The sequence below is a fragment of the Orbicella faveolata genome, unplaced genomic scaffold (genome assembly GCF_042242905.1).
Source record: "Orbicella faveolata isolate gen_17 unplaced genomic scaffold, um_ofav_v1 contig_14, whole genome shotgun sequence".
NCBI classification, from domain to species: Eukaryota; Metazoa; Cnidaria; class Anthozoa; order Scleractinia; family Merulinidae; genus Orbicella; species Orbicella faveolata.
The window spans coordinates 5742926-5766924 of record NW_028301541.1 but is presented as its reverse complement, the minus strand read 5'-3'; the positions used below and the strand labels follow the sequence as shown (position 1 = coordinate 5766924).

Genomic DNA, 23999 nt, shown 5'->3' with positions numbered 1-23999 from the left:
CGCGGGAAACTAAGTTTTGTTTCCCCTCGACCTCAATGTTCCCCTCGGCGAACATTGAGGGCCTCGAGGAAACAAAACTCACTGTTTCCCCTGGGGCCAGTCATTAATTGTCCAAACCAACCGTCTTTCGGTGAAAGAAAATACTAATGCTTCAGAATGCACTGCTCAAAATAAGCTTAACTCGATCTTCGCATTCGCTTTCGACAACATATCTTTGTCTTCTTCATTCTGGGATTTATGGATGAACATTTCAAGCCTTGTGAACGTCTGCAGTTATCAGAAACACTGCTACCGACAGAAACCGCCCGATTGTTTACATCTGATGATCCTGGAAGCTGATTTACACTTGCTTGTGTCAAAGCGAGGGAATCTATTTGACGAGAACTTTGACGGAGTTCAATACTTCGGTAATTGCTGTGACTAAGATGATAACTTATAAGTTTCTTTGTGGTGTTCTGCTCAGGATGCATGGCAGATCTGCCGATGGTGTTTTTTACTTAGTGATTTTAGCTTTACTTAAGACTAGGCAAACTTTGATTGTTTTTCACTAGTGCCCGCCAAGGTTACCGACTGGTAAGTCATCTATATAAATTTTATTAAAGAAATATCTCTAAACTTTTAGCTACTGATATCCTCCTACTGATTTTAATCGGCTTTCATCGCTTCAATGCGCTTGAATTTTCAGAACCGGGCTCTTCCTAATTTACATAATCCGTAATCGGCCCGTGGGCATTACGGGAGAATAATGCCCTACAATTCAGTGACAATTAACCAATCAGAGCGCGCGTTATATCGCCCACAAGCCAAAGCCATATAATAATTACAAGTTACTGACTCACTTCAAGAATTCATTTAATATCTTCATCTCAGCTTTCTAGGGCATGTTTCACTTATAAGAGATGGTCCTTAGTCATACGTGTTTATCCCCCGCCTGTTGACCCAAAAAAAACATGCAGAGAAATTGCTGTCATGGCCGCTTCCCCTTTTATATTTAACTCTTGATATTAAACTGAACGAAAGCACTTGAAGCTGGGAAAAACATGTACATTTAGACTATTGAGACAGTTTAAAGCAAAAATATCCTCATTCTGTTTATACATGTACACATGTACACTGCACATATCATTAAGCCCTTGGGTAAACGGATGTGACCCAGTGAAAGTCAGTGTAAAAATAAAAATAAAGATAATAACAATAACAGTGACAGTGACAGTGACAGTGACAGTGACAGTGACAGTGACAGTGACAGTGACAGTGACAGTGACAGTGACAGTGACAGTGACAGTGACAGTGATAGTGATAATGATAATAATAATACTGTGTTGCCATTATTTATTTAACTGGTTGGTCATAATTATCTGTCTTAAATTATTTTATAGTATCGCCACCTTCAAAATCTGTTGAGATCGTGGAAGTCAAAGAGTTGGAAGGATTTACCACCGAAGTCGTACTCCAAGGTGGCTGGCTACAGGGCATCGTGGAGGGAGAATATGATGTGGTTGATCCTAAGCTCACAGATGACATGGTTGACTCGGAGCAAGAGAGGGATCTTTGGGTGGCACGCATAGATGTTAGTCCAGATGACATCGAGGCAATCAAGTCCTATGGAAAAGTGTTGTATGCTGATCGTTACGGCCCCCAGGTTAATTTTACTTTTGATTGTGTTTAAACATGACCTTTCCTCATCTTGGCAGATGTTGGCCTGGTTTGTCATTGAAGGGGTCAGGGTATGCTATCTGAAGTAGTTGCAGATCTGTGAAACACAAAAATTGGTTTAAAAGGGGCTCATTGGGCTAAAAAGGTCTCTTTTAACTTTCCTTGAATGATTTTAAAAGTACCTAATATAGGTCTGCAATGCATACAAATTAAAGCTGTCATAAAGAGCTGTAACCTGTAATTGAAGGGGTGTGTGGAATGATGCCCTAAGTGACTTTTGGGAAATTATTAGGCAGCCAGGATTGAAATACCTTCCAGCAATTGTCACAGTTTACTCTGGGTTTAGCTATTGTCTCAAAGGAACTATGACTAGTTCTTTTGAGACAATAATGAAGACAAGAGTAAAACTCTGCACAAAACTCATTTATTTAAGGAAACATTAACAGAATAATTTTATTGATTCTTGTTTTATTTTTATTATTTTAATATCATTCTAATTTAATTATATTTTTATGACTTGTAAAGTGCCTAGATCATGCTTGGATAGGTACTATAAAAATACTATTTATTATTGTTATTATTATTATTATTATTATTATTATTTATTATGAACTTGCTGGGGGGTATTTCAATGTTGATTGCCTCAGTGTTTTTCAAAAGTCACTTAGGGCTTTACTCCACTCACTCCTTCAGTTTCTGTTTACCGCTGAGTACATGCTTGATGGGCCCTTGATGTTCCTTTGATCATATTGGTGAACATGACTGTTGTTGTTGCATTTATTCACCCACAAAGGAACAGGTTTGTTATGGGGCTGAAGCTAAAGGCAACAGGTTAATACTCAAAACTTAGTGACAGCCTTGCTAAGATCTATGGTTGAGTAGCCTTTTGCATACATTCAGCTTGCCTCTAACAATAGAAATATCATCAGTTAAAGAACCTATTTTAAATGAAATATTGGAGATCTGGATAAGTTACTTGTTTGAAAGCTAGCAGCAAAGCATAATTTATTTAGTGTAAATTCGTTAGACGTAAAAAAAATTGTGTAATGATTTCAGTTTGCAAGACAAAATTGTGTCTTAAGTATGGCATCTATCATCATCAGTGATAAATTAACTTAAACATGTGATAAATTTCTTAACGTCATCATGACTAGACTTTCTTAAAGTCATCATGACCAGCCTTCTCTCAAAGGTTTCCTTGGCAGTTAAGGTCATGCAGACATTTCACATACTTGTTTTCCAAGCAGTGATACATGTGGCTTGGGTATTCACATTTATATCCCTCTTTGTACACTTTTTAATTCCCTACAAGACAGGTTTCCAAGATTGGACCCATACACTGCACTGATTATTGAAGGAGTCTCCTGTTACCATTGTGATACAGTATACCGCTGTCCGATCTTTGTAGAGCTACATGTACCAGTACATGTAGTACATCAGTACAAGAGTTGATCGCAGTTGTTTTTCATGCAAAGAAAAAATATGCCTGTTAAGAGAAATGTGTAATTCCAGAAAATATCGATATACCTCCCCCACAGGAGGGATTTTTTCTATGTCCCCCCTACCCCTCTGGAAATTCTATTTGAGCTTCATACATTTCTTTAATTAAATTTTTGGTCTTCTGGAACCCCCACCCCTAGAAAATTCCAATCCCTTCTGTGGGGGGAGTATGGATATTTTCTGGAACATACTGCACAATGTCTTTTTAGTCAAAGTGGGTAATAAATTCCACATTTTGTTTGTTCTAGGTTGGATGCAAAGCTCAATTGAGCCGTCAAGGAAGTATGTACCATCATGTGTATATCACAGCTGCAGGGGTTTCAAAAGAGCATTTGGATCAAATGAATACTGCACTGGAGAGCCAACAGATGTTCAGCTTGGAGAGAGAACAGAAGCAGGATTTCATTACCTTGGACACAGTGGAGGTCGAAGAGTAAGAGAGCCTTAATTTGATTTTCTTTATTGAAAACTTTTATCCTTGAGATCTACATGCATGTGTCAGTAGTGTCCTATTCTACCTGTTAAGAAGGCAGTTACCAAAGTGGCGTGATGTGCAAATAGCACACACGTACTCAGAGACATTTTGAATTTGTAAGTTGTGAGTATGATTATTGCGTGCAAGAGTTAAGTTGCATGTAGAGTTTATAGTTTTTTCAACAGGTGTTGTGTTTTACGGAGTTTTGTGCTTGTTTATAGATTACCGTGTTGCCATTTTGGAAGTTTTGGCCAATTAAATGTGCTTGATTAATGAAGAATTCTCTGTTTACCACTTACAAACACTACCTGAGTAAGAGAAAATACCCTTGCAGTGCCCCAGAAGGGTTCATCATTAGGAAGAAATGGGCAGAGAAATGACAGGCATTTCTTTTAACATTACATGTATGATAGTTTTTACCATGAGGTTGTTTCAGCAGGTAGACAATATTGTGTATCGTTGTTGATGATCTCTATTCCTACCACATTGAGTGTCTACTTGAACAAGAAAAGAGGAAATATGAGATGTTGATTTCTTGGAACTTCTTGGTTGAGATGCCATTGGATGGGGGGGGGGGGGGGGGAGGGGGGAGGGGGGAGGGTGTGGGTGGGCATGCAAGTATTGTAGTGACTGGGAGGTACAAACGAGGCCAAATTGTTAGGCCCTATAAGTGCTATAAGATTAAAACCAGACAGATAAAAGTCTCAAAACACAGTCAAAACAGGTCCATTGTTTCTTAGCATAGCATTAGAGGTTGCTAAATATTCTTTGTATGTAGTTTAATGGGAACCCAGCTATGTCTAGCTTTTTGTCTACCCCAAAATATTCCTTACCAAAATCATCCCCCCCCCCCAACCACCAAAAAGGGTACGACAAAATTTCAAACCCAAAACAAGTCCTCAGATCACAAATTGTGAAACCAAGAGGCCCTGCATACCTGTCCATCATGATTTTAACAATAACTCATTGCCTACACCTGTACAGCACATGTGCTCCCTGAGCTTGAGAACTTCTGGCTACAGGCTAGTCCTTCATTTCAAAAATACAGGCATGTACTTTTGTAACTACTTCAATTAGCTACTTGTAAAAAATGCAAAAGTGTCTTGGGTTGAACCAGAGTGAGTCTGTCAGTGAGAATTTTGTTTTGTTTTGTTTTTTTTTGTTGAAGACCTTGTTTTATAATATATAAACAATAGCCTCCAATTGGGGGGAAAATATGCTTTGATATTTGTCTGCAGACATTATATGTTCCGAGAAGCAAACAGTTTCTGAAAGTGTAGCTCAAGGAAAACTGTGAACTTTGAGGAACAGATAATTTCCAAGAACAAATATCCCAGTATATTCTCACGCCAAATGGAGGCTAATGTGTTTTCTATCCTTCAAATATTTTTTGCAACACACGCTGTTTTGAAAATTGGGGAATATCACTTGGATATTCCCCAGTTTTAGCTGGGGAATATTCAATCATGTGACACATTTAAACCAATCGCACACGAGTGAAAATATTTGATGGATTATAAGAGGTGATAACTGATAACTGCTGACTCATACCCAGCTGATAATTATAATGGGAAAGAGGAAAGACCTCTCATAATATATGAGACTTACGTGGGATCTAAGTAGATTGATCATTCTAGAACAATAATTATTTTTTATCAAGCAATTTGAAATAAAATGCTTCGTTATTTTTCAGGAAGCAATGTTGGCGGGCAATGCACCATGGAAGGATGATACTTCCCTATCAACAGACTGGTGATGGGTACTTGATGGCTACAAATCTATCCAAATATTTTCGCGCCAAATTTGCTCTCAATCCGAGGCCGCCTGATCGTGATATGCTGCATAATGTTAGCTTTAAAGTTTTTAAAGTTGAGAATGTGCCTCCATTCAAAAATGATCCCGACAAGAAGACGGAGTTGAAAGCTCGAGCAGTTGAAACAACTGATTTATTTGGAGGTAATGAAACCCACAAATGGCTGATAGGCAGTAGGCGGGGAAGGATTAGGGGTGGGAGGGGCTGTTGGGTGTTTAATAATGAAATTATTAAAAGGTCATCAAGCACATAAAGTCTCAATGCTTTTTACAATGCAAAATTGATTGGTCGATAGAGCTAAAAAATGGTAATAGGTAAAAATCACAAAATGATACAATAAAAACCTTATAGAATATTAGCCTGTGAACAGACTCCAGCTGGAAGGGTCTGACCGCAGCTAGAAGAGCCGAGAAGGAAGTGGCTGAAAGTGAAGTAGCCGGGGGGGGGGGGGGGGAACAGGGTGGGGGTTGGGGTTGGGGTGTCTCCTCATCTCATTTTTACCCTTTTTTTTCTTGCTATCTCTTTGCCCCATCCTCAACTAGAGAGCCTGTTCACAGGCAAATAGAATATAAAACATGAATGGTATGGTTATCTATTGTTAGTAAGACTTAAAGGAGTCACTGAGTGGGCATCCTGGTACTTACCTGGTGGTTTGTTCTGACTGTATAGTGAGACAACGCCTCCACATTGGGGTCGTGTAAAAGGGCGCTTTCTCATTATAGGAAGAGGAGAGATTTGGGGGAGGGGGTGTGGTCTCACTTGAGGTCACTGCATGTTGGCCTTGGTATCTCAAGTCTAAGATGGAGTGTGCATCTTGTATAAAAATTGTGTTGAAACAGAATGTAAATGTTGTAGCAGACATTCCATATAGTTCTACCAGTGGAAAAATAGATGTTTGGTGTGATTTCAGTGGTCATATACATGTATAATTATATGTACAATTATACATCTGTGGGTGAAAATTAATTTCTAGCCTGAGAAGGCGTGACAAAAATAGCTATTTTAGGTAGAGCAGGCGTTTATAAGTTTAGCGCTTTATAGGGTGCTGTGGTTTCAACCTGGTTCTTCTCCATAGATAGTGCAGTACATTAAAAGCGACAACTGCAAATAAAGTAACAAATGGTTGGTGCCTTATTGCTGTTTTGTCTTCATAATCACCTCCATCAAGCATACATTTTATCAGTGGGCCAGCAACTGCATGTTTGGTGGTTTATTGACATCTGCGTGCTGTGGTATACATTTTGCTAGCGACAGTCGAACATGACTCGCTCACGTTGTTGTTTATTTGCTTGTTGCAGAAGGCCCCCCTTATGCAATTCCAACCTTCCAAGCTCACAGTGTTGAGGTGGTAACAGCCTCACGTCATCGGAGCTTTTATCGAGCGGTGGATGGCACCGGTGATGCACTTGTGATTCAAGTCACTAATAACGAAGAGTTTCCAATCCATATCTGTGTCATGTCATACCAGGCGGACGGCTCCATTGTGGTGTTGTATCCGCCAAAAAGGGTAAGTACTCTTGATATATTTTTATGCAGGAGGCATTTTCTGTGGGCTTGTTATCGGGTGAGGGGGAGGGGTTATTTTTGGAAGGCAATTTGCATTTGAGAAAATGGTGGTTTTGTGTTGATATATGGCCGATAAAAGTAGCTCTTATTTTGTCTTATGTACGGCATATTAGCTAATAGGGGGGCGGGGGTCAGGGATGCTCGTCAGAAAAGTTGAATTAAACCCCTAAAGGAGACCAAATCTGGCGCGGCTCGAGCTTTATTCAACCCCTAAAAGATACTACTTCGAAGGAAAATAACAACGTTATTTATTATTTCTTCGAGTGCACCGTAAAATTACTTTTAAGATTCTTAATTTTTTAGCGCCTACTTATTTATCATCTCTTATTTCTCTTAGGCTCCCATTCAAATATAATCTAAGGAATTCTAGCAATAAACGTTTACTTAGTTATCAGCGTTTTAAATCAAAAGCTACACTAGGTGACCGTTCTTTTACCTGTGCTGCATCGAAACTTTGGAATGCACTACCATTTGACCTAAGAAGCGCCAGCACTGTTAGTATTTTTAAAGCCAAGCTAAAAACTCACCTTTTCCATCATGCATTTTTATCATAGTTGTTTTTATTATTGTAAGTTTACTTTTAATTGTAATTTAAGCTTTTTAAAATCATTGTAAGTTTACTTTTAATTGTAATTTTAGCTTTTTAGCCTTTTTATTCCGTTTTTAATCTTGTCATGCGCATTTGAACATTTTATGAAATTGTAAATGTTATTATTATTATTGTTATTATTATTATTATTATTATTATTATTATTATTATTATTATTATTATTATTATTATTATTATAAGTCCTTAAAGTCTTGCCGCTTTTAACTTATGATGCCGAGTTCAATCCGTGAGCCTAGGGCAGTCATGAGTCTGCTGGATTACTTGATGGATAGAGTCCTCCTAAGTATATGAGCAGTTCCAAGGAGGACGGTCTTCTGTAGCTCTATTATTATTTAGCTCTGTTATTTATTATTCTTATTGTTATCGTCCTCACGTAATGTTTGCTTAGAGTCCTTAGGGTCGAGACCAAACTATGGTCCTGGGGCACTAGGGGATAGCCAGTTTTTAGCTTGATAGCACCCTCCTCAAAATGTGTGCTGTACCTAGCAAGGTTATCTTTTGTAGTTCACTGATGCTTATTTTGCTGGGAATTCTTCCAAGATAAGTTTCTAGTCCCTTTTTGATAGCTCCAAGTGCTCCAGTGATAACTGGTATCGTTTCCGTTCTCATGCCCCACATTCGGCTTGTTTCGATTTCCAAGTCCTTATATTATTATTATTTATTATTATTATTATTATTTTTTGTAAGCTACTAATAAACATTATTATTATTATTAAAATTATTATTATTAAAAAAAATATTATTATTATTATTACTATTATTATTATTATTATTATTATTATTATTATTATTATAAAAGATACTTTGACGACTAAAAATTAATAGTGTCATTTTGTCTAGAACGACTTAGGTGAGACCAAAATCCTTGATGTATATCCCTAGGCAAGACAAGACAAACATCCCCAACCTTTTCAAACGGAGTTCTGCCCCCGCCCCCCTCCCCTCCTGGCGGTAATACCGTAAGTCTCTGAGCAGACAGCTCTATACTAGCAGGGTTACATCACGAGAAATAGTATCACTCTTCTAGAGCTAATCGAGGTTATATTTGTTAAGGACGTATTATCAGAAGGCCTTTAATTTGGTGTCCACATGTAAGTGTGTGTGTTTTTTTTTTTTTTTGGAGGGTGGGAGGGAGGAGAGAAGGTTTTTTTTCTTGTCTATTGATTTACCTTTGCTTATCCCACAGGGAGCCACTGAAGTTCTTAAACCTGGTGAGTCAGCAACAGAGATAAGGCGTATGCTCCTTCACCCTGATACAGTCCGTCGCATGGTGGAGCCAGATTTTAATGTTGAAAGACCTGAAGGATGCAATGATGCCTTAATGTTGTATGCCACTACAGAGCAGACGGATTATGAGCCGCTCACCCAGGGGGCTATAGACCTGAGTCCACATCTGAGTACCCGAGGGCTTAATACTCCTCGTGTATGTATAAATAAACAGTTTTCTTGAAAAGGAATTGTTGGGGTGTTACGTGACAGAATTGCTGGGGATATCCTGCAATGTGCTATAAGTTTTCATTTAGAGGAAATGGCAATTTGTATAAAATAATAGAGAGATGTTTTGTAGATTTCTTTTTGCCAGCGGGGTTAACATAAAAAATTGTAGGGGTGCTTGCGATGAACTAGCAAGTACCTGTATCGTGTACTAGAGGGGGAGCAGTGTGTATTGACAGAGATTCGTTTCAGGGAATCTGACAAAAATGAGGTAAGGTAACACGATCTGCCGTGGACAAGCAAGTCAAGTTTTTTATCCAGCAGGGATGGACTTCCACCTTAAGAAATTATTATTTAGTGTTATTTTTCTTTCCAGAAATGTTGGGTGTGTGAGGGCGGCGGGAGGGGTCCCATTCTCCCATGGAGTAAGACGTTTCCATCTGGGAGAGTGGCAATACGTGTCATAAAAAGAGGGGAGGGGAAGGGGAGGGTTTGGTTTTATGTAATGGTTTAAATCACTAGAAAGCCAGCCAGGTTCCTCTCTGTTATGAAAAGTTTAGTCTAGTGCCAGGCTGATTGTCAAACTTGCACATAATTGACAGGGATTGTTAAATCTACAAGAGATGACTGTGACCTATCCTTAAGGTATCTCTCTGTTGTTTACTTTAGGGATGGCGTCTAGCTACCGTCAGAGAGTTTCGGGATGCTCTGGAATCCGAGCCCATGGAGAGGGAGAATGTGCGTGGGAATCTTAAATGGCTAACCATGAAACGGGAAATTAGAGTGCTCTACCACCAAGATCAAGAACCTGTGTCGTAAACGGATGTAAAGCGACACCCCTCCCCCCCCCCCCCCCCCCACCGAACCACTTTGAAAACAAAACATGTCAAAGGTGGGAGGAGGGGTAGAAAAGTAAAAGATCGATCTATCTTAATCTTGTGTTGGGGGTCTTACCTGAAGATCCTATTAACTCTTCACTTTTTAATCCATGCATATGTTTCAACACTTTAGACAGTTTGTCACTCATAAGTGAAGTAAAACGCTTATATGCTCTTCGTTGCTTATGAATCCTAACTGGCAGAGCAATTGGTCATTTTACAAACGCGGGGGATTGGGTACTATCGAGAGTTTGCACCTGAGACCACCGGAGTTCAAAATCCAGCATTGCTCTTTGATCGCTCGTTCACACTTCTTGCTCTATGAGCTCTCTCTAGGGAAGGTCGGGGCGAGGGACCTCGTCGGACCCCAAATAAAGTGAAGCTAGCAAGAGGTCGGGGTGGGACGGGACGGGACGTGACGAGGGATGATTTGGCGGGGCGGGATGGGATAGGGAGTGGAGCACAACCCAGAGAAAACAATTTATGATTTTGTCCTTGAAGTCGAAATTAATTTTTAGTTGGTTGCCTTAACGGGGATTTTCGCATTGCAGCAGAGCTTCTCCTTTCCACTGAACTTCTCATGGCGTCTTTAGAGAGAAATCTCAGTGATTATAATTATAGAAGAGTATTTCACATGAATACGCTGCAGTATTTTACAAAACGAGCTATTGTTCCCACGGCTTGTGAGGGTAATAGTAGAATACTTCTCATTTTTGCCCTAATCTTTATTGACTTGCAGGAAGTCAAGTCCAAGAAATGTTTGCATATCAAAATAAATGTCTGAACTTAAGGCAGGGTAAATAAAAGCATTAATTTACTTGACTTATAGGGTAATAATGGGGTAAACTATCTCACTGTTATGATTTTACTTTGCAAACAAAAGCTGAAGCGCATTTGCTCTGAACCTAGTTAATAAATTCCCCAATCATGCCATGATTTTTATTTTTCTTATTATACAAATAAGTTGTAACTTAAAAAAAAGACAATTATTCTTTTAAATGTAAAACAACATGTTCGGATGTTTAACATCCATCGTCAGGTAATGACAAGGGAGTAAATAAAGTGCACAAAACAAACAAGAATCAAGTCAAATACTCCTTGCGCCGATACTGTAAAAAATTATTGCTACAGAATTTCTGTCCCCCTTGTATTATTGTCATTTATGGCGACCCAAAACCTGACAAAAATAGTAACTGGGAATAACTTTTCTTGGTAAGTTGTCATCATGATATCTCTGTTTCCTGGAGCTGTTATCCACGAATCGATGCTAATGATTTATAGAGTGATCTTTAAAAAAACTTTATCTTAAATTTAAAAAAAACTTCAAAATTGTTTAATATTTATTATCTTACTTAGCATTATTGCTATCATTGTAATTGCTTTTATTATTATTTCAAGTGTCCCTGTTTAGTTGTTCTTAGAAAAAAAGGATAAATACCTTGAAACCTCATTCATTCACGTCACACACTTCGTCGTTTGATAAAGAGTACGTCGTTCGTTTTTTCATTGGCTTATTCACTCATTCACTGCGTTCCGTTCGTTTCGTTCGTTCGTTCGCTCGTTCGTTCGTTCGTTCGTACCTTCGGTGATTCGTTCGTTCGTTCTTTCATTGGTTCTTTCATTCATTCACTTCTTTTCGTCCTTTCGTTCGTTCGTTTATTCGCTTCGTTCGTTTGTTCGTGTAAGCACACTTAAAGGATAGACACCAACGAGTGCGCATAACAAAATTCAACAAACTTTCACCGGTCCTAAACCAGTGGAAGAAAACCACCTATACAAATTAATGTCGACAGATGCAAACGTTTGATAAGCCCGCACTAATAATCACTACTAGGCTACATATGTATCTTCTGTGATGACCGGTTATGTTACAACTGGGAACTCACGCGGGCGACGAGTAATGGGCGAGAGAAAAACGCGTAATGTATTGACATCTAAATGACTGCGCGCGAGTCACGAGGGGAAACTTCTTATCCCTCTGAGCAAGCAAGAAAATACAAGTGAATGCAAACTACAATAGGATTTCATGTGACCGAAGCGGTAGACAACTCAACGAGATTGCTCCACCCATTTTTTGAAAGGTAGATCGTATTTTTAAAAAAGGTCTTGCTAAAGGTAGACAAAGAACTATTTCAAATTTACTCAGGAAAGCGCCGTCCTCGATGAAGGGCGCCCTTGAATGAGTGCCGCACATGACACCTAACAGTAACAATTAAAAACGCGGCCCTCTAATAACCGCTGCACCTAGAACAACAACGGGGTGCTTATTGGAAGGGGCGAATGACACTATGCAGCGACTTGGCTCATATATGGAGATAAAATAACCCTATGTTTAAACTGCGTTTTGGTAGTTGAATAAGGATAAAGAGTTTTTAACTTTCTGTCAAAGGCAGATTCCAAATTACCATAACTTGCCAGTAAGGTAGACTAAACACAACGTAAACGTAAATGTTGTTTGAAAATTGAAATTTAAGACTGGAAGTTTGAGACGGATTATGCATTTCGAACTTGAAACGTTTAGGCTAAATTTTTCAAGATGTTTCACATGAGACATAGCCCCTTTATCCTGTGGAGAATCTATGAATATAATATGTAGGCCACTACAGCAAACAGTACAGCTACTACGACCAGTATGAAAGTGACTCTGGGATTAATATTCTGCACTTTCATACTCTCGGTCCTTGGCTGTTGGACATGTTCCTTTGTGTTTTCCTCGCGATCCGTTCTCCATTGAGCATGTTCATCTCCTCTTCGACAACGTATTTCAGTGATGCTAATGACAGAACAACACAGGTCTGTAAATACTTCACGGATGCGAAATTGAAAGTGCGTAGTTGGAGCTCTCAACAGAACCAAGAGAGGATTGGTAAGAGAGTTCACCTTATTCCCAATATAAGCACTCTCAAGTTATTTTCATACATGGTACCCAGTTCACCTTCAGGTAAGGTTGCCTCGCACGTTGCGTGTAAGTTTTCGTGGAGGATGAAAATGCGCGGAGTCCACGGAACCAAAATCCGGCTGACGGAGGTGGCTATATCTAGGCCCTCCTGGGATTTCCGAAAGCGGGAGTGATCTAAGAGGGATAACCTTGGGAATAAAACCTACCGTGGGAGATCAACTCTCTTACCCTTTCTCTTCTCATCTTGGATTTGAGAACCTTAGTTAGCTGCCGTCCATCCACTACTCTGCTGTTGTCATGAAGCTCCCTAGAACCTCTAATTTCATTGGATCTTGTTAGCACGAAGCTCTATTGTTTTAGGGCTAGGGTCCATTGTTACTTTTGTTTGTATATCATTTTCTCAGCCAATCCTGTGAGACGTTCCGAGGAGCTTCGTGGCGACCCCTAGTTTGATGGACATTTCTAGCAACTGGGCGGGGCTGGGAACACAGTTGTGGTGCCGATAGCACGTTATACTGTATTTGTACTTATATCTTCAATTTCGATGGAACTATTTGGTAAAAGGGGTTTCTAAAAGGTATCCCTACACGGGAGTTCTCTTTCTCCCTTAACGTAATTTACCGATAGAAGCACCTGAAATCCTAGCAACAATGACCAAAACATTCTCATCTAATTATTCTGTTCACAGTTATCACCTCAAAGGCCAACTTCAGTTTAAGTGACGTAAAGAGTGACATTTTCAAGTTCGAATAAGTGTCACTATCCCTGTGCTGAGCAAAAAAAGCTAGATGTGTTTTATCTCTTTGTACCACTGACTTTGAAATAAAGATGGATCAATATACCAATGTGTTATTTTTTTCTGCACATATTTGACTCGTATAACTTCAAACATTTCATGTAAATTGAGGTGAACAAAACATAGTGATATATATTTTAAGTGTGGTTATGATTCGTACAACATAGTCCTGTATTTTACCCGTTGCTCACTCGTACCTCTCCTCTTTCGTTCCACTTGACTCTGTTTGTTGAAATCCTTCCTTTGTTTTCTGGAATTCATCTTGTTTAGGGCAGGGTTCGGTTTCTTTCTGTGGAAAGAAAGAAAAGTAGAATACAGTATTATTCATAACTGACTTTGTTCACTGGCTGTTAAATGTCATTGAAACCAGCGGTTAATGACGGAAAACTGAAAAATGATTGTACACATAGTGCAGTATGTATGTGGCCTAATAGTCTCCGTACAGATGAATGCGGATTACTTCCAAGGTCTGATAATAAGCCTTGCTTTTTTGAAGAGTCTTTTGCAGCCTTGTCAGGGTTGTGCTTCAATTTGAAAGTGATTCGAGGTTTCTTCACAGTGACTGGTATAGAAGCACCTTTAATAATGTGAAGAATTTATATGGTAGATAGCTGTGAGAGTAGCGGAAGTTTTGAATTGCCCGCCCATCTTGCTAGCTAACTAGCGCAAAAAGTGAAAGAAAACTATATATATTTCACATTTTACTCGTCCTACCTGATAGCTCAGCACTGTTTCTTCGACCTCAGGTGACATAGAAGGTTCTGCGGCTATTGTCCTATCCGTTTCTTGATTTGCCGTTGCGCTATTCCGATTGTCATCGTTTTCGTGTTCCAAGCTTGAGAATGTTGGTATGTTCTTGACTTCTCTGAAGGTATTACATCGTTCTACGGGAAAAGGTGCCTCATGTGGTCCTGACCCTGTGATATGGACAATAAACTACTATGTTATAAGTACTTAATAATCTAGTTTGTTATACCTCCCAACTCAAATACGTTTTCCGATTGGAGGAAAACATGTCACGTGTCGTGGGTCAAAACTCACAAACTCCCTAGGGCGAAAAAAAAACTCACTCCCTAGGGAAACAACAACATGAACATTCGACTCGCACGTTTTCAGGTCGTGCTCCTTGAAACCGCGGCAAATTTGTGAGCCAGCTGGAGTAAAGCAAACGATTTCTTCTCAGTTTTTTTCTACTTTTAAGTTGGGAGGTATAACAAAACACTTAATGACTGGTCCCGCGGGAAACTAAGTTTTGTTTCCCCTCGACCTCAATGTTCCCCTCGGCGAACATTGAGGGCCTCGAGGAAACAAAACTCACTGTTTCCCCTGGGGCCAGTCATTAAGTGCTTAATATCATCCTCTTCTCTTACTTTTGGGAATTGCGGTAATGAAGAACCACTTGAAAACCACTTAGAAACCAAAGGGTGACTGTCACTGTAAATATCACAAATACTTTCTTCAAGTTTAAGAATAGCCATATTTTTTTGTAACATACCGTGATTACCGGTCTCTGGATTTTTGACAGCTTGGAATCTTCGGCTTGATGGTGATGCAGGTTGTGTTGCCTGTTCGTTCTCTTCTGCCATGTATTTGACACACTGCGCATCTGTCGCGACTTCATCTCCCTCCCCACCGCTATCTTTGTCGTCACCTTTTCTTTCTGGAAATAAATGAATAAATTACGATGGTTAGGGAGGAGGCCACATTCGGCCTTAGCTGGTTTTCATGCAGGTCCTCTATCCTGGTCGAATTGGAATTTGGAGATGTTTTTGTGGAGGGGAGAAAACCGGTGAACCCGGAGAGCTGTTCTCCTCTTTTATATTTAACTAAAAGAGAACCATGCTTCAGCGATCAGCCAGCCCGACAAATAGACAAACAGAAAGACAGACAGACAGACAGACAGACAGACAGACAGACAGACAGACAGAGTCGGTGGGGGAATTCTGATTTAGGCTTATCACTAGAGAATGTAATATAATTCTCACCTCTGACCCGAGCAAGCATTTCTCTCGTGAGGGCTTGACATCTCTTTGACCAGGCGAAGGAATTCGCGCAACACACCTTTAATCTCTGTGCATCATGTAGCCTGTCTAACCTGGGTTTTTCCTTGACGGCTTGAATTGCTTTAGCCCAGTCTTTGGCGTCTGCTGAATCTACAACACACGATGAAGCCAAGGGATTTTTCATGTTCGCGAGAGCTTTTGCAAATCCCGAGTTACCGCTGACTAGAATAGGTAGACCGGCAGATAAGGCCTCAAGAGCAGTCAGACCAAAGCCTTCCGTCCTTGATGGCATAATGGCAAGATCCACCTGACATAGCAACTTAGCTAGCTCTGCCCTGCTTTCGATAAATCCACGAACGGATAGTTGACGAGGAGAAATGCCCTGCTGAAGTAACTTCTCTGCCACTTCTTCTTCACTCCCACTTGGTGCACCAACAGAATAGAGATGGTACCCTTGGTCCTTCAGCTCTGCAATCGCTTTCGCAGCTATATCAAATCCTTTCAGCTCGAAATCGTCCGCGTCACCACGACCAAACACCAAGACGTTAAATTTTTCTCTGTCGTCTTTAGCCTGCTTGCATTCTCTAAATTCGTGGAAGATGCTGGGATCTGGAATGATTTCAAAGACCTTCTTGTTGGGAGAAGGACGCAAATACGTCTTGTACAGCTCCGTTAACTTTGGCCCAACTGCAACCACCATGTCAGCACGGTCAGCCAGTTTTACCTCCGTATGGTGTTTCTGCTCCCCTTTCGAGATGTTGAATGAGTAATTCTTGTACATGGCGAGTTCCTCGGGAGCAGTATGCTCGACTTGAACCCAAACACATTTTGGACAGAATCTTTGGATCAGCTGGGCCTGTTTCCCGAGTCTCGCCCCATGCCCAACCACAATGTCGATCTCTGGTAATTCTTCTGGTGGAGAGGAAAGCCGATCAAGGTCTTCATAGCCAGGTAGTTCTTTTGCTTTTATAAGAGTGATACCATTGCTTGATGCAATTCGCTTTTCTTCTTCACTGCACTTTGTAACGTAGAAACTGACCTCCAGGTTGGGGTTTCTCGCCAGCTCTATTGCCAGTTGCCTGTTAAGGGTTCGTAAACCACCTTTCCCAGATCCCCATTCTCCGGCTAAAAGCAAAACCTGTTTTGTTTTGGTTGAAGGACTTGACACTTTCAGGAAATGCTCAGGCGAAGACCCCAGCGTTGATCGGCCAACTGAAAGTATAAAACAAGAAAACAGACTGTTAGGACGAGACTAACCCCACAGGGATGCACTTATTTAAGCTTATTTAAAATTAGTGCAGTAAAGCATAGCATTATCAGCTCGAAGTGTTTGCCAAGGGACAATAACAATCATAACAGACCACTTACCAATTTCATCCGGAGTGTTGTTGTTGTTCACGGCCTGAAAAAAAGATGACGATCAGTTTGACGTAATTACAAACATGTACTGATATTGCTTGTAAGGTACCCTGGGTAAGACGCTACATTGCTGGTCTTGATTTCAATGGCCTACACTGATTGTGGAGACAGACTAAGGAAACACTGTTCGATAGCGGGAGAGCACGAACGTTCCTGGTATCGTGAACTGTAATCTAATCTCCTGGTTTACATGGGTTGGATGGGTGAGCTGAAAGCTCATAAATGGTCCAAGAGCGAGAAGCCGACGTCTGATCTCACACTCAAAGATATGTATACGAGGCCACTGTGATAAAATTATTTCGTTGTATAAGCACCATCATTCAGCATACAACTAATTGGCAATAGTTGACCCGAAACGTACCAGATGAAGTCAATTAAATTTTGCCGTTTGTCATGCCGTTCACGAAGTCATAATTGCTCTTCCAGTTATGAGCTATACAACGAAAGCCAGGAACACTCTCCTCACCTGAACCCAAAGATCGAAGTTTTCGTCAAGCAAGAAGGATTCATCGCCTGTGGCATCTAGACAGTAGAACTTGCGGCTTTTTAAAGGAATATAGTGAGCACAGTCGTCATGCAAACATCCCTTTGTGTCGTGCCAGATACAGTTGCCAGTGGTGGAGTCTACCTTTCCAGGACACAATCTGCATTGAACACACAAATCCCATGACACTGAATGCAACCAGTGGCACTCTCCGCGCATTGTCTCCAAACTCCTTTCCAAGCAACTAGAAAAAATGAATATTCCGTGAATTCTAAATATAGCAGAATCGACAAGTCTGGATGGTGGTACTGGGAGCTCAGTTATCAATAAATGTTTGACGATTTCTCAGCTCAAAGCCCACCTAGATCCTAGACACTTAATAAAGACCGAACGTGCAATGTTTAAGAGGATTTCAAAACATTGAAAACGATTCCATGTTGGCTTTATTGCTGGCCAAAACAGCGGTTTCCAGGCTAACTCCTCCCCCCGCCACCCCCCGAGCTTGAAATACTAAATCAATCTTACGCTTTTTTTCTTCCTCACTAATAAATAGTTTGTTGCTACCACAGAAAATATCAAACCGCAGCATGCGATGGTAACTGGTCTAGAACGTTTGTTAATTCTTCTTACTGATGGATTTACAGTTCTTTTAATGTAAATTCTGATAATTTGATGGTCCATCAAGACAATATCACTTATAATTAGTTGATGATTTTTCTTTATTCTTGTCGCCTGTTTGCTTGATTATGAACTGGTATTGTAATGTGAAATCATGTTTTGATCAATCCTGGAGAAAGAAGGATTGAAGTGCTTACCTGTACACCTCCGAATGGAATCCCGAATCATTGCAGAATGGGTCCAACTTGTCTTGTGACCAGACGAGCAACTTGATCACACTTTTGAAGCAGACCAATCCAAGGAAGTTTTTGCCGTCTAAAACGAAGCGGGCTGCGTTCGCGAAAATTTGCTGCTGTTCGCAGGAACTTTTTGTCGACGCCCACACTCCAAACAACACGACAAGCCTGGAGAACAGCCCAATGGGCACGTACTCGGTCTTGAAAGTGACGTACATTGGTGAAGACGAGGTGTCGACCGCTGTTGGGATTATTTCTTTTCCTGGTCTTGCTGTTAGCATGCAGGGGACGAGGTAGATTTCTTCCTTGTCCATACTTGGACAACGAAAAAGAAGGTTGAATTTCTCCATCAGAAACAGCAATGATTGCTCAACTTGCTCCAAGCCCTGCTCTCTGCAGGCATGGTCAAGAAGCTCTTTTGCCAGAATGCCTTTCTCTTTGAGCTTCTTCCGATGGCTGCGGATGTTAATCTTTTCCTCTCTGCTCGGTACGACAGTTATTATTTTGCAAAGCACGTTTACAAGCCACTGCGGATCCAACACCACCAAGCCATTTGAATCATTTGCATTTTCCTGATAGATTATAGTGCCACGATCGTGAAGAAAGTTCAAAATCGCTTCAACGTCATCCACTTGAATTTTACAAAATTTCTCGACGATTTCTCCTTTAAAGGAAAGTTTAGGGATGTACTTTACTCCACATTGTGCTTCGTGTTGGATCTTGCTCTCTATGTAAAGCCACTGCAAGGGAACTTCCTTTTTGGTGTGCGGCAGCTTATTTGCCACTTCCAATATCTGCCGGCGCAAACGGACAATTCCTGGGTCTTCCTGGCCAAGTGTCTTACCAGCGCGTGTGTTGTCCACAGCAACGCTCCCTGCAATATGCTCACCTAGCAGTCTGTTTTTGCAGAATCTGTCTAACAGGCAATCCATGATTCTGTCGGGGTCTTCCTTGACGCTGTCGGCATGTGTACCCACAAGGATGACTGGTGGTAGAGTCTCACTTTCCGCAGAGTGTTTAAAGGAGTGCACCATGTCCATCCACCTCATGATATGATCTAGATTCCAATCTTCGCTGTCCGGATTCGGTACCGAGGGATTGTTTCCAGTATTCCCTCCTGCCTTATCGAACAAATTCTTTGACAGATCAAATGCCAAGACGTACACAGCTTCCGGGCACATGAAGATGGGATGAATAGCACGATAAACAGCTTGGCCAGCGAAATCCCAAATGACGGGCCATATCCCATCGGAGTCGTTATCTTTGCAATTATCGACCTCGTCATCTCCAAAATTTTCCTCGACTAAACTCGAAATATCGTCTGGAATGGTGTCCACGTCCACCTTTCCATCAACTTGCAATTGTAACGAGGCTGAATGCAATGGGACACAAACTAAAACTATAAGAATTATATAGAAGAGCGTACAGTTTGCGATGAAATTGCACTGAGCATCTTACGGGAATATGAAAACGAGCTTTTCTTTTCCCAGTCACCATGCACACTAGTGAGTATTTTATTTTCGCAAGAAAATGTTGACATATTGTCAAGATATGGGTCAGAAGCCTATATGTCACTAAGCTTGATCAACTTAATTTGTAATTCGGGGTGTGTTTCTTAAGACCCAAAATATGTTATTTTCAATACCCTATTTCAGACTGTAAATTAACTATGACAGTTAGTGAATTCATCAGCTCACTAGAAATGGCCTAAATTGGACCAGTGCTTAAAATTTCCCTAAAGATTTCGTTACCTGTACAAGGACGTCCAATTCCAGGCCTTAGCACCTAAAAAGTAGCCTATCTTAGAACAGATGGTCAAAGTCTATACACCATCTAAGACCAAAACGGCTCTAAAGCTATACCCTTTGGCGCCGCGTATACCTATTTACTTATGTAAAGAAGTACAACGAGCACACCTGGTTGTTGAGTAGTTTGATTGATTGCTGTTAGCTCCATGTTTGCTTCTCTTGTTGTGTCATCTTGAGATGGCTGATCTGTTGATCCTCTCAACAACTCTCGGTGAAGAATCTCGGCAACCTTCACCTTGTATGCACTCGACTTTCTATGAACTTCTGAATTTCTCCAAGGCTTTTCACTGGCATTTGTGAGGGCTTCGCTCATGAGCACTCCATCTGTACTAGCCTCATCTTCTTTAAACGACTCACCTTTGAGTGCTTTGCCAAGACTGGTCTTCCCAACGCGGTCCTCTCCGATCAACAACACTTTGACCCGCTTATCGTACGTTTTACCTGACTTCAGAGCTTTTCGATAAGCTGCTAGGGCATTTCCGCCTCTTGCCAGGATATAGGTAGGAATCAAATCTGCAAGGATGGGAGGGAAAGAACTTTATGTTGAGCTCATAACGAAGAATCAGGCTTGAGTGAATGTGCCAATAGCGCACTCTTAAAATGGCCTATTTGTAAATTAAATGTTGCAAACATAACACAACCAACTATGTGACTAAATGTAATATCTAAAAGAGAAAAAGTTCATTTCGAGAGCATCATATGGGTTATACTTAAGTGTTTTACCTTTTTGAATGAGGCAATATTTCTGCACAAGATCCCTTCTGTGAAAGGAAGTGTGATCCAAAACTGCGGCTAATCCTTTGTAAGTAATGTTCTTGCATTTCTCCTGGGTAAGCTCGAGATGCCTGAGAATTAGTGCGCCGTCTGTGGTATCCAAACAAAGTCCATGCGGGTCTTCTGGCTCACCATCGCTAAATCCCAGTAACTCGTAAAACTTCCTTAATTCGTCAGGATTATCACTTATGTCCCTGGCTAAGCATTCGATGTCTTCCACGGTCGGTATTCCTTCTTTCAACAGGCAGTCAATATCTATGAATATGAGAAGATGAGCTCTAGTTGTACATACACTATAAAGGCGCACTCCAACCTGGACTATGCAAACTCTTGCACAGAGGTATCGATATATGGGTCACATTGATGGATAGATAGAGACAGAGATAGCTGCCTCCTAGTCGGTGATATACTTTTAAAGTGAATGGCTTAAAAGGACCACCCTCCCTCCCCCCCCTCCCCCCAACCCTAAAGTACCTTCCGATTTGCGTCTGGTTTTGGTGGGTAAACTCGTGCCAGTTTTATTGCATTTTTAAGAAAAATAGAAATTTCCAGATTTTCAGGAATGGTCCACTTCGCTTCCGGGCTCTTCAAGTATTGTTGAGGAATTTATCTAGTAAAAGAAATGCGAAACACTTACGAAAAACATACCAATGTCATGTTCGTCTTCCATTTCCTTTCGTCCACGCGTTCAGTCAAAGAGACTCGACTTTCGAGAGCCACGGCCTGAGAACTTCGTCACTGAAGTTCCAAGAAGAAAATAGGAATTAAAATATAACAGAAATCAAATGCATGAAAAACTGTTCACTCCAAAACGGCAATCGATTATTGAAAATTACGTTTAAAAGTCTTTCCACTGTAAACTTATATAGTTCGTTTTGCAAGTCTTGTAAAAACCCTTCTTATTTTCGTTCTCAAGTACTGCTCAGTGTCAATACGGACGAAAGTTGGTAACTCCAGTTAACAAGGCTGACAGCCTTAACAATGGCCTGGTTCTTTGAAATACGCGGAAAGAAACAGGCCACACTGCCAAATCATTTTTTCCGGTTGCAAAAAAAGAAACTGCATGTACTTTTAAATATATTTCTTTAAGTAACTAAGAACTGGAAGTTGAGGAAGCCAGAATAGGAAAACAGGAAGCTTGAAGCCCTAGGGTGGACAGGTCAGGATCGTTGCGTCCTCAAGCTATCAATGGCATCGGCCGGATCAATTACTTCTTCCAAAAATCGCAATTAAAGGTCACATGAAAATCTTTGAAATCAAACACGGCATTTTGGGTTTTATATAAGCATGTAACAGTGGATTTATATCTGACAAAAGTATCGTGACTGACGATTAACTCAGAGTTAATCTTGTTCGTGGAAAACCGATGATGAAGCCAGCGTCTTGTGCATGCATTTCTTAGAATTCGAAGTGTTCACAAACCCAACTATTGACCTTTCTTTGCATGGGCGTTCTTGGAAAGTAGACATTTTTAAATAAACATCCAAATGAACAATTCACAGAATGTGCCACAACCTATTGCAGTAAACTGGAAAAACTAACTTTTTATGTACTGTGAATGTTGTTTTTATGTTTAAACACCTAATTTTGACTAGTTAAAGGATGAAAAAGAAAGCGTGCAACACGATAGATGACTTTCATAACGCGGGCGGTCTGATATCCAACTCACTGTGAGGTCATTTCGTAGAAATCCCGGAATTTGTCAGCTAGCTACCTTCAGCTGGTAATGAACATAATTTAGACACGCTAGCGATTTGATTTATGCTTACTTCATTGCAAACAATTTGATTACCGATAAAGCATTGTATAAAACAAAACTAATTAGGTCTGAAGGAATCCGAGCTGCTTGCAAAGAGCATTTAGAACTATTTGAATTAAAATGGTCATATTGTTTAAGATCACTGAACCCGTTGAATTTGTGATGAGATTTCCCGTAATTAATGCCCTGCTTGACTAAATGCGAAGCATTTTATTTCTGATGCAATAGCGAGTACAGTATACCTACCTTATCTATATATGTAGCTTGCACGTGCTACAAACAGTGAACACTGGTGCATCACACACCAAAACTGAGCTGTAGACCTTGAGAAATTTGCTTTCAAGTTTTCTACTTCATCTTTCTTTTCCCGTCTCAATTTGTCCCTGTCTTGTATTATTTATTGTCCTTTTGCTTCCTCTCTACATGAGTAACTACTGTTTTGAGATTACCTTTGTTCAGTTTCAAGGTGATTTTGCATATGCCAAAAATTGACTTAATATATCGTAATTATGGCTACTTTAGGAAGTGTGTCACATAATTACCTCAGACCCAAGCGTGATACAGCCAAGGGTATATTCACAGAGCGCTGATGCAAGATAACGCAGTAATGGTACTTTGCAATTCAAATGACTGCCGAGTGAATTGCGATCTTTCAGTTTTAAGCCCTGCAAAACAACGGTGGGGGTTGGGGGCTGGGAAACCCCCGGGCATCAACCCAACTTTCACTTTTTGTTGCGTTACGGGACTTGCCCCCTCTAAATATGGGTCAACGAATTTGTTTACGTACGTTCGTACTATTGGTCAAGAAAAATTATCTCAAAGAAACCTTTTCATTTACATGTCAACATCAATCTGTAAAATTAACATACGTGCTTGAATATCGAATTGAATGAATTCGGAAATATCAGATTTCGTCGGAACGGTCCTTTCTCAAGAGTTATTGTGGGCTTAGGGAACGTGTTTTCAGCGTCTAAACTAAATTTATAAAGTCAATCTACTCACAATGTTTGAAGCGAAAAGCTCTGATAGACCTGTTAGCTTGTCATAGTTTGAAGGAGTAGGCATGCAAATATCTCATTGAAATAATTATCTGAAATCGCGGTTTAACTGAGCGTGTTAAGAAAAGATCCGGTACTTTCCCGTGAAGCTGTAAATAGAATTTTCGTTTTCATAATCAAAATAAATATCTTATTTCTTTCTCACGCCCTTCCGGGATAAAAAAAGCTGGTAATCCACCGAGATCATTTTTCGACATCACATGATAGATATTT

The 23999-nt window shown here is 40.4% G+C and overlaps 2 protein-coding genes across 3 annotated transcripts; one reads left to right on the top strand and one right to left on the bottom strand.

Moving 5' to 3' along the window:
- Positions 1 to 1347: 1347 nt before the first annotated feature.
- Positions 1348 to 11014, top strand: LOC149113739 (uncharacterized). Its single transcript, XM_089286355.1, has 6 exons — positions 1348 to 1642; positions 3405 to 3589; positions 5325 to 5587; positions 6743 to 6951; positions 8807 to 9043; positions 9724 to 11014. Exons 1-6 carry the CDS (start codon positions 1523 to 1525, stop codon positions 9871 to 9873), a joined length of 1164 nt encoding a protein of 387 aa, XP_089142481.1. The 5' UTR covers positions 1348 to 1522; the 3' UTR covers positions 9874 to 11014.
- Positions 10643 to 23805, bottom strand: LOC110068517 (uncharacterized). Of its 2 annotated transcripts, none has more exons than XM_089286342.1 (12): positions 23731 to 23805; positions 21618 to 21707; positions 20919 to 21224; positions 20304 to 20708; positions 18349 to 19759; positions 17516 to 17777; positions 16999 to 17032; positions 15613 to 16842; positions 15123 to 15287; positions 14342 to 14544; positions 13825 to 13916; positions 10643 to 12705 (listed from the first exon to the last, which is right to left on the bottom strand). In XM_089286342.1, exons 2-12 carry the CDS (start codon positions 21637 to 21639, stop codon positions 12510 to 12512), a joined length of 4326 nt encoding a protein of 1441 aa, XP_089142468.1. In that variant the 5' UTR covers positions 21640 to 21707; positions 23731 to 23805; the 3' UTR covers positions 10643 to 12509. The 2 variants fall into 2 exon arrangements, with proteins under 2 accessions (XP_089142468.1, XP_020631554.2); XM_020775895.2 differs by lacking the exon at positions 23731 to 23805 and adding an exon at positions 23271 to 23400.
- Between the last annotated feature and the right edge of the window lie 194 nt (positions 23806 to 23999).

What these genes read in the sequence shown, in the direction of transcription:
- LOC149113739 (XM_089286355.1), top strand. Translation starts at nt 1,523, where the DNA reads ATGGTTGACTCGGAGCAAGAGAGGGATCTTTGGGTGGCACGCATAGAT. An exon ending in CTGATCGTTACGGCCCCCAG is followed by an intron (nt 1,643 to 3,404) that starts GTTAATTTTACT and finishes TGTTTGTTCTAG; the next exon opens with GTTGGATGCAAAGCTCAATT. An exon ending in GAGGGCTTAATACTCCTCGT is followed by an intron (nt 9,044 to 9,723) that starts GTATGTATAAAT and finishes TGTTTACTTTAG; the next exon opens with GGATGGCGTCTAGCTACCGT.
- LOC110068517 (XM_089286342.1), bottom strand. Translation starts at nt 21,639, where the DNA reads ATGGAAGACGAACATGACATTG. An exon ending in AATGCTTGCTCGGGTCAGAG is followed by an intron (nt 15,288 to 15,612) that starts GTGAGAATTATA and finishes ATTTATTTCCAG; the next exon opens with AAAGAAAAGGTGACGACAAA. An exon ending in TCCAGAGACCGGTAATCACG is followed by an intron (nt 14,545 to 15,122) that starts GTATGTTACAAA and finishes TCCATATCACAG; the next exon opens with GGTCAGGACCACATGAGGCA.